Source organism: Punica granatum, chromosome 5, assembly GCF_007655135.1.
Source record: "Punica granatum isolate Tunisia-2019 chromosome 5, ASM765513v2, whole genome shotgun sequence".
In the NCBI taxonomy this organism is placed as follows: Eukaryota; Viridiplantae; Streptophyta; class Magnoliopsida; order Myrtales; family Lythraceae; genus Punica; species Punica granatum.
In genome coordinates this window covers 24,274,213-24,284,941 of record NC_045131.1, presented here as the reverse complement: position 1 = coordinate 24,284,941, position 10,729 = coordinate 24,274,213, and the positions used below count along the sequence as shown (strand labels likewise).

The 10,729-nt window shown below is 36.2% G+C and overlaps 1 protein-coding gene across 1 annotated transcript; it reads right to left on the bottom strand.

The window, feature by feature from the left end:
- Window positions 1-2,379: 2,379 nt before the first annotated feature.
- LOC116207230 (zinc finger protein ZAT4-like) lies at window positions 2,380-4,850 on the bottom strand. Its single transcript, XM_031540127.1, has one exon. The coding sequence runs from the start codon at window positions 4,066-4,068 to the stop codon at window positions 2,539-2,541; it is 1,530 nt and encodes a 509-aa protein (XP_031395987.1). The 5' UTR covers window positions 4,069-4,850; the 3' UTR covers window positions 2,380-2,538.
- Window positions 4,851-10,729: the final 5,879 nt, after the last annotated feature.

Below are 10,729 nucleotides of genomic sequence, written 5' to 3'. Positions count from 1 at the left end.
AACCATGAATTTTATTACCTAATAATGTTTTCTTTAATAAATTACAGAAAAAGACAAATTGTTGCAAAGGAATTTTGTAACCTAAAAAAAATTGTTGCAAACGAATTTAGAAATTACGAAATATAAATATGGTAAAAAATATATCAATATTCTACTTTGCAAATGAAATATTTTACTAGATATAACTCAATGGTTAAAGGGACATTTTCTACTTATAATTGCAATTTGAAGATTATCAAAGACATAGGGCCTGTTAACTTTTGGAGAATTTTTCAATTTTACAGGAAAATTTTCTAAAAAAATGGAAAATTGGGAAATATATATTTTCTAAGAAAATTTTCTTCTCCATTACTTCAAATTGTATGTAGATTAGAGAAACTCTTTTTTAGTTCTCTAGTTTTCCATTTGTCTATTATTTCCTTTTCTAAATTATAATTAATAGTTTTTTTTTCTATTGAATTTTTTTTAATTTATAAATTTATTTCATATCATCTTTCTATGGGAATTAGTCCAACTATTCTCATAGCAGAAAATTTTCTAATTTAGCATTAGTATACATTTTTTCACATTTTTTCATGGAGAAGTAATTTAGAAAAGGAGAAGAAAAATAGAGAAGAAAAGTGGAAATCAATTTTCTAAAAGTAAACCACGCCAGAAACTCTACAATCATAAATTAATTAGCATTTTTGATGACTGAGTTAGTTAACGATCTCGCACAATGCACGAGTGAGTGGCCAGTTTAAAATTATTCACAAAATTGAATGAATGTAGCTCTAAGTAACCTTCTCTCCCTTTGAGAAATTATTGTGCGTAACGAGTATACCATGTGTTATTATGTTACCAGACAGATAGAAAAATCTATTTTTTTAATAGTATTTTGTGATATTTCTAAAAATCAAGAGGAATAGAAGAAATCTTAATGGCTTATGACATTATCACGTGTTATAATCGTTACATATAAGATTTTTTCCTTTTTTTCTAACTTTTTTTTTCCTTGTGTAAGGGTTTTAGAATCGATTAAAAGTGTGAAAATTTGAAATGTCACAACTCTCTACTCTAAAATGTTAATCTTGTTAGTTAGCTTCGACATGATTCATTCATTTATTATCTTAAAGAAAGTACCTTACAGCCATAGTCAAGTTTACGTCCAAGCGGGGATTCATCTCCTTGTATATTCACCGGGACACCTCCTTTATTCTAATGCCGTATGTATAACTTCCCATACAATTGCGAAGAACCTATAATGGAAGGAAAAGATAATCTGAAATATACATCTGCACGGATGATATCCTAAAAAGATGATATAGAACTAACGTTCGATTCAACTGGTTTGATACTTTTCTTTTCTTAATAAGATCTCGTACTTGAGTCTTGTAGATGGATAAAATTTACGATGGGGAGAATTTTACCACTAAATGAGCCAACTCAGCTCGAATATCTATTAAAATATATGGAATTGACAAAAGGGGTATAGCGCAGTGGAGCACGTTATCGCCTAGTGACCCTGAGGTCCATGGTTTGATACTCAAGTGGGACTTCCCGTGTCTCTTTAGTAAATATTTAAGATTTTTATTTCTTTGCACTAGGTTCATAAGCCTCCTTTGTAACCAAAGAAGAATATATATATATTCTCAATCTTCATTAGTGAAATTTACATGCCCCTTTATTTTTTATTCTTTACGACATAAAATATATATAGAGAGAATGCTTTTCAGCTGGGGTAGAGTTTTTAGAAACCCTATAATATCAATTATTTCTCTTATTAATTAGAAAAAACTTGAATACTAATTGAAAAACTATCACATTTCAAATTTTACACATTTCAAATTAAAATTTGAAATACACAACGGAAAAAAATTAAAATTTGAAATCTCTGATTTCTGGGATGGTTGAGTTTTCAAACATTGGTAGAGCTGGACGAGCTTTACAAATTTGTGAGGGCTCATATAATTAAACATGCATCTAAAGAACCTTCTAAATTCTGGGACAGCGTCTGCCATGCTCTCCCCAGTCCTAAATCCATCCACGATCGTAAATGCACGCTTGTTTGAAAAAGAGAGGATGTAGCGTAGTTGAACACCTCCTCTTGTGGAACCCAGAGGTTCAAGCTTGACTTTCAGCAATGGGACTTCACTAGCCATGGAGCATCCCTTTGTAATAAGAAAAGAGAGAAAGAAAAGAAAAGAAAAAAACACACACACACGCACGCACGCACACATGATATCATTTCAGCTAGACTTAGCTTTTACGTTTTACTGTGCGGAGGATATTTTGATAAATAATTTTTCTTTTCAAAAAACTCGGAAGGATAGAGGTGACAGTCGCAGAGTGGAGAATGCCAATCTTATAGTAATCATGAATCCTTTTTTACTGGAAATCAGTAAAAATTTGAATCCTGTGAGTATATATGATCATCTCTTTTGGAGATCAAAAAAATTTATATGCTTGATCAATTTATGGTGTTTAATTACACAAAAAGAAAAGAAAAGAATTGTATATATAAATTGAAACAAACACATGCCGTCAGAAGATCAATCCTCACTTTGATGAGCGTTCGTGTTGTTGACGATGATGATCAGTTGTTGTCGTCGAACCGATCCCCACCTGCAACCACGAAGAAGAAGAACCACCTCCACTTATGTTCATGTCCTTCAATTCACTTAACTTTGCTAACTTCGCCTTACTGTCACCTTCATCATCTACGTTACTCTCTGTATTCTCATTATTATTATTATTATTGTTGTTGTTGTTGTTGTGGACTGTGTCATCATTTTTGTTGCTTCCACACTCTTTCTCGTTGTTGTTTACTTCGGGGTGGGGGTGGTGGTGGTGACTCTGCATAACTTCCCTTTCCTTCCTGTCGAGCCCTAACCATGACTGTAAGTAGATCTCCGTGGAGCGCTCGAAGCCAGTGGCCACTGCACCTCGCCGAGCTCCAGCGAGCTCATCCGAAGGTGCTGGTAGGTTCAGGTCGAGCTTGAGGGCTAGCCGGTCCGCCTCTATGAACTTTGGTCTCTGTTGTATCTGCTCTAGATGATCATGGAACTGCTGCAACTTTGCGAGGGAGCTCGTGTCGGGCGAATTGGAGGTGATCCAGTGGCACCTTTTGTGCCCACCCAGCGCCTGGCCCGACGAGAAAACCCGGTGGCAAATGGAGCACTCGTGGACCTTTGATTTTCTCTTCGAAGTCGAGGGAACAAGGGAGTTTGGTCCATGATCGAAGGGTAGGCTAGATGTCGACTTTGTCGGGAAGAACTCCTCGTGCGTGATGACGTCATCATCAGGAATGTAGTCGTCCACGGTGTCGAGCCTCGCCGCGAAACACCCTTTTACCTTCTTGTGGCTAGCCCTATGACCGCCTAATGCTTGGTGAGAATTGAACACTTTCTTGCATGCTTTGCACTCGAACAAGCCTCTAGCAGCTACACCTTTGGCCTTGTCCAGATTATTGTTACTCGGCACCCTGTACGTGAAAGGAGACACGAAATTAATTGGTTTCCTCCTTTCCTCATCCTTGCTCGCCGAAGCACAAGACTCCTCAGGCTCTGCCATTGAGGCGTCGACCTTCGCATTCGAGAGCATCATCAGGCAATTCGCAAGGTCTTCTTCCTCGCTCGAGGGGCAGTTCGAGTTCCCGCTATCGATCTTGATCCTCAGAGACCGTTTCCGCTTGGACCACCCGCATCCTCTGCGTCCCATGCCATCCTCGTCCTCCGAATCATGGGAGGACACGAGAGACTCCACATCCTCGGAGGTGCATTTCCCGTGCTCAAGGAAGGACTTCCACGAGGAGAACTCCTTGCCGCAATTCTCGCACACCCGGCAGCTCTTGAGGCGGTTAGGGTTGGTGCGCAGTGCGTACATGCGCTTGTTCCCCGGAGGAATGGGTTCGCCGTGCTTATCCTCCCAGTCGCTGGCGGGGTCCTCATCATCGAGGTGGCCCCCCTCGTCCCCGATCCCGTGCGCCCTCATGTGGCCCCCGAGGGCACGCCCGCACATGAAACCCTTCTTGCAGATCTTGCAGAAGTGCTTGAAGTTTGATTGCTGCTGGTCCATGATCAAGGCCATGATCGATCTTATATATCTATGTATAAATAAAGCTATCTATATATCAAAAGAACAAGAGGAGGAGGAAGAAGAAAGAGAAAACCCGAAAAACCGAAGGAAGAGAGAGATGGGGGGAAAGGAAAAGGAAGGGAAAACTTGGTGAGAAATTAGATAAAATGAGCTGGAGTTCGTTCTTTGTAGTGAAAGTAGTTGAAAGGTTGTATGGTTAAGAGTGGTGATAGTCCTAGTTTTTAGTTGGGGAGACAAGTGGCCGGAGAGAAGTTGCAAGAGAGAGAGGGATAGAGATAAGAGAGAGACGGGGAGACTTTTTCTAAGACCCGTGCATGGCGGAAGGAGGAATTGAGGATGATCGATGCTGATGATATAATAATAGTGGTGGTGGTGGTGGTGGTGATGGTGCTGGTGCTGGTGGCGCCGCCGTCAGTCAAACGGAGGCCATGCATGGGAGAGTGTTTTGCGTTTGTCCGTACGAATGGACTCCAACCTATTCAGTGGGGAGTGGAGTCATGGACTCGTTCTTTCATATTTATGTCAAAAAGGTTACTAATTGTACGAACATCCAAGCCATGGGGATGTAGCTAGTTAGTCATCGCTAGTGCGTGTATTTGGTGGAGTAAAATTGGAGCGTTAATTAATTATTATTATACTTCATGCATTGGGCTCGACGTTAAATGGACAGAAGGATCTTCCAGTCTAACCATTGACAATGTAATCACCTCCGGACGAGAACAATGCATTTCTTCCATTCATAATACGTGATGACGCGCGCGATTTCCGAATAGTTCTACATGAATAAGTATTATAAGTTTTATATATCATTATGTCGATCAATAAGTGAACTCATTTATCGTACTTACTATACGGGGATTGTCATGACAAATGGAAACTCATTGGATGATTATTGTCATCGTGAATTAATTATTCATCAAGAAGTGCTCTAAGAGAATTTATGCGTTTGATATAATATTTGTTTGTATGTGTGAAGCTAACTGCCAGTGTACACCTATTCTATTGAGATGATATCCCTTCAATTCCAAGTCAAGAAAAGAAACTCATGCTTCTCCTTGTCTGTCGGTTGGTTCAAGCTGCTTTTCCTCACAAATATAATTAATTCTGTTTAATTACAGTTTTACAAGCTTAAATTAATTAATTAATTAGCAAGAGTTTACTGGTTTTAGCTATTAAGTGATGATCTCTCTCTATTTTTAGTCAAACTTTTGCTGATCTAAGAATTTCTCTCTCACTGAATTGTCTTTCTTGCAACTTTCTTATAATAGGACATCTCCCCTTTTTATTCGGTAAAAATATGATGAGAAAATAAAAGAACGAAAAAAACAAAGATTCATGTGTGATCATAATGTTTCTATAGAGAGAGAGAGAGAGAGATTGCTGAGATACGACTGAATCAGTCAATCCTCTTGAATATGCCAGTCCATCTTAGACATTAGGACAGTTTGTTTTTACCATTTCCTCTCTTCAACATCTGTTTTTTAAATTATTATTTTTTGCTAGTTCCACTATTGGTGATTATTGTGAAATTAAGGGCTAAGAATTCTATAAGAATAGAAGCTATGTGTGTAAGATGCAATATTTCCATTGTAACTAATAACTTGCATTGTACTCTTTGGTGTGTGCGACCTAATATCGAAAGTCCAATGGCACATGCACTTTTGGTTCCATATATTTATATGATTGTTGGTCATATACTTACAAATCTCTCTATCCGGTGCTCATTTTCGACATTCGTTATCTCACGTACTCTATCATACATCATCTTATCCCATTTTTTTTACAATATTTTAATTTTTTGTCGTATTGCATCACATATTAGACAAATTATTTCTACCAATGTGGATCTTCATCGGTCATTTTTAATATTCATTCCTTCGCAAAATCTATCGTTCTTTACGTAAATTGAGTTAGGCCTTTAATGCTGTTACATGCCTTATTTATATTTCAAAACATATTTTCTTTTTACCGTTCATTAATTCATATATTCCAAAAAAATATTTCTACCGTATAGTTTAGTGGCGCACACCCTCGCCTAATAACTAGGAAGTTTCATGTTCGATATTCAGTGAGACTACTCGTGCATTTTATTAGCTATTAGGATTTTATTTATTATATTAGGCCCACAGACCTCTTTTATAACCCAAAAAAAAAAGTATTTCCACCAAAATATATTTTTATTGCTCATTCTCAACATTTATTGCCTCGCAAATTCTATCTTTCTTCGTCTCAGCCGAGATAGGCATTTTGTTCAGGTACATCCGTTATATTTTTCCAAGCTGGTTTTTCAATTTTTCCTTCCTCAACTGTTTATTAATCATTAATTCATATCTTGTTCAAATCTATGACATCCTTCGTGGTATTTTTCTAACTTTTCTTGCAGATATGCTCTTGACCCTCGTAAAATTTCACCATTCTTATGAATCTGACACTTTCGGCCTATTCAAAATTTTTCCCGTCACATTGCACTTTGTTCAGTTTCGAACTTTTGCGTTCCTCACAAAACCCAACCTTTGCTTTTTAGGCTCGAACTCATGGATGAGAAGCCTCTCTTCGCCATTGGAGTTGAGAACGAACTCTTAGATGAGGAGAAGCCTATTTCCTTTGGGTTTTGGGTTTGTCCTTTACTTAAGGGTGGTCGGGTTATATTGCAAGGCTATTTGTGAAATTAATATTTCTATTAATTATTTTTTTCTTAATTTATACATGATTTTAATTCTTTTTCTTGCGTGGAAAAGAATATTACCTATAGTTTTTTTTTAATTTTTATTCTAATGTAGCTTACTAAAGTGAAATATTATTTCAGAAAAAAAAATATTGATAGATACTTAGTTCTATTTTTTTTTATTTGCATACTTTGGTTATTTTGTTTTTATTATTTATTGATATTTACTTTAATATATTATTGATTTTATTATTATTATTCATTATTTTAAGAATATTTTTAAGTCTTATTATTCATACATATATCATTAATATATTATATGTAGAAGTACTATTAATTTTATTTTTGTTATATGCATGTGTTGGTGTCAACATATATATAGTATTATTTATTTATCTAATTAATAGAAAATATAATTATAGCAAAAAATAGTTATTAATATTATTTATTATTATTTTATTCAATTCTTGTTTTTTTACCGGAAACTATTATAAATCTGTCCAAAAGAAGATATTATGTAAAAGCAGTTCACATGGATTATCGATGGAATTCTAATCACAATCCGGTCAGGTATTTCCATTTGAACTATTTGTGCAAGGAAATGTCCGACAAAAAAAATTTTATGTCACAATTTCATTAGAAAACACGCTTCTTCAAAAAAATTTTTTTGACAATATTCTGTTGAAAAAACCGTGTTCTTAAAACCTTAAATTATTCATGAAAATTGCCTTGCCCATTCAAACAAGATGTATAGGATATCTTAATGCTCAATCACCTGTTATTTTAATGTGTAATTTCTCGTTGTAAATGTTGTTTAGTATCATTATGTGATTTTTTTCCTTCTTTTTTTGGTATTTATGAAATTCACTACTATATACATATACCCCTCACTCGAGAAGTAATTTTAACAATAATGAATCCTGGGGTCGCAACCAAAATTCACATTATTCCTTCCTTCTGCCTACTCTAATTTTATCAAGTGAATACTCTAATAATTTATTTTGCGTTTGATTCTTTGAGATGTTGATACTGGATTCATGAGTATGTTGACATTGTGAGAGAAATATTCTCTGTGTACTCGGATGGAAGGAATCCGCTTAAAATGTCGAGAAATGGGAGGCGTAACCAGACCTTAATATTACTGGCTAGGTCTCGCATATGGCTTGGCATGCCAAGGCCACACTATAACAAAAAGACCTACAGCTACGGATTACTGGAGATGTAGCGACCATCCGTCACCTTAAATATAGTAGACAAGGTTATGGAGACGGTTATTTAATGACATCGCTAAAAATTCTACTCTGATGATGCAAACACCACACCCCCCCCTCTCTCTCTCTATCGATGTGGCTGATTGGTGGATTGACTAAGTAAAGACGAGGCACTAGCGTAATAAGCAAAGAAAAGTGCCCAGCTAAGCGAATCAATTAAAAACTACTGACTGATTAAGTAAGTCCTCACCTACTAAGTGATTAAGGTGGAAAAAATTAAGCACTTAATTAGTTGAGAGAAGAAGTGTATAAAAAGAAAGGAGGATTGATAAGAATGAGGAGATATTTTTTGAGGTGTTAAAGATACATAGTTCAATTCACATCGGCCGAATTTTGTATGCTTTCATTTTTCTGTCGCATATAATTCCCTACTAAGCCAAAATCTTGGGTATTCAGTCCTTGCTAGTCTAGTAATTAAGGTCTTGACTTGATTTACCGACACTGCTTCTAGTTGACTTGAGTGGTTGGTTTAGTTGGGGTTTTCCTTAGACAAAATGCTTTAAATCCAAGCAATGTGTGATAAAACCATATATATAGTAAAGCTCAGTTGGCTCACTGAAGCAATGTCTCTCCAGTCTCTACCTTTCTGAATTAATCAAAGAGATTAATGACTAGTTAACACTCTAATTCCCAATTTAATCAATCCCTGGTCCCACCACACTCTGAAATCTCACCTCTTGAGATGAATTGATTTTTTTTCCATGTGGTTTTTGGTTCAATTTGGAACAATTAGTGGTTTATTTTAAGGGGCGTTATTCATAGGCTTGGTTGGGAATGTTGTTGCTGAAGTATACGTGCTGAAGTATAATTACTGAAAAATAAGTGTTGATTTTAAAAATAGCAAAAGTGTTTGGGATGTAACAATTGAAAACTGTTGAAAGTAAAAAATACAATTGTTAATACTTGAAACAGAATAAGTAGAAGCAATTTTATAAGCACCAATTAACCTGATTAAGAAAATCATGTTTGCAACTACAATTTCGACTCAAATCATAGTTTCAAAAACTCTCACCAAACATCAAATCTGCTTAAGATTATAAGAAAAATAATTATGGAACATTCCCCCGCACTCCCAAACGAACTCATAATCACTTGCTAATTGCTTCATCTTAATTAATGATTGCTCACCTAGAAATTACTTGTGGCTGGACAATTTATTTTTAAACGAATAAGAATATACTGAATCATAGAGGAAACCGTGTCAATCCTTGTAAAATGGTTTGATAACGTTCACATCATCAAAGGTTTCGCAAACTGCAACAATGGAATCAATAACCGCCGACTTAGCGAAGAAAAAGAATCAATAACCGTCATCCAACACTTCCTAATATACGTAAATCAAAACTATTATCGGCATATTAGTAGACCAAGATACAAGGACTCAATACAAGGAATTTGGTCTAAGCCAAAGTTCTTGTGCCGACATTTCCATAAACGTCGTGAGAGTTTGGTTGATCGGGTCTTCTGCCAACTTCGTGCTAGATCTGTTTGAGCAGACTTTTAACAATACGTCACCTTTGGTCGAGACTATCCCGACGTTTGATTGACATATCCCAACGTTTACCAAAAAGTGGGCTTACCTGGTATAGGTCGACTATTGCTTCCTCTGTCCAGACATTTCAGACAATGGCTCACACAACAGTTTAGGCGACGTCTTTTACGCCGTCGTATGCCCACATTAGCCAACCTTGCTGGCTGACGTCGGCACAGGGTTCCTTTCCCGACCTTTCTGAAATGTCGAGTTAAAATTCTGACACCGGTTGTTGGTATGTGGGCTTTTGAAAGGCATCATCGAAGTTGGCTGAATTTTTTGGGACACTTGCTCGGACTGGTTTACTCTGCACTTTAAATTCAAAAAATTGGAAAACTCTCCCCAACTTTATGTTGGATAGCATATTGAAGATAGTACATGTAAATAGGACTATATCATCACTGTGTATGAAATACTTTTGTATAATTTCATATTTTTAACTAATCACTGTCTTTTAAATTAATGTTACGTGCAGGAGAAGTTTGATTTCCAAGGTAAGGTGGCCGACTCCAACATCCTCCAACATGTCGGAAAACTTCGTAAGGAGCATAAATCTAACTTGAAGATTACATTCTACCATCCATTAGTTGCACAAGGTCGTCCTATTGTAGAAATATATGCAAACCAACCTCTAGATGTCATCGAAGATCAATGGAAGTGGCTGGTGGAGAATCGACAAACACCACAAGCTGTGGTACCTTCTACTTAAGCTATAAATGCAGTCTACTGATTTCATTTTTCTCTTCTTCTTTTTTTGGTGAATAAGAAATTTCATTAATGAAAAGAAGCGACTACATTATTCGATGGATCTAGGATCGGATACCCTTCAAAAGTACATAGTGAAAGAAAATTTGACATTGAGCCGAAGTGGCCCAAGTCATGAGCAAGGGTATTTTCTGCCCTAGGGATCCATGAGCATAACCAATCCGAAAAAAGTTTGAGAGTAGAGATAATATCAGTTACTAAGACCTTGTTTGGATTGTAAGTTAAAAAACTTTAACTTTAACTCAACACACTTCACAACAAAAACACACATTTCCTAAGTCAAAAATTTTAACTTTAACTTTAACTCAACACACTACACAACAAAAACACACGTTTCCCAAGTCAAATTTATACTCCCATCTCATTTGTCCTTTTCCACAATCAAAATCAAAATCAAAATCAAAGTTATTTTAACTCTGA

Coding starts and splice junctions, on each gene's coding strand:
- LOC116207230 (XM_031540127.1), bottom strand. CDS start 4,068: ATGGCCTTGATCATGGACCAGCAGCAATCAAACTTCAAGCACTTCTGC.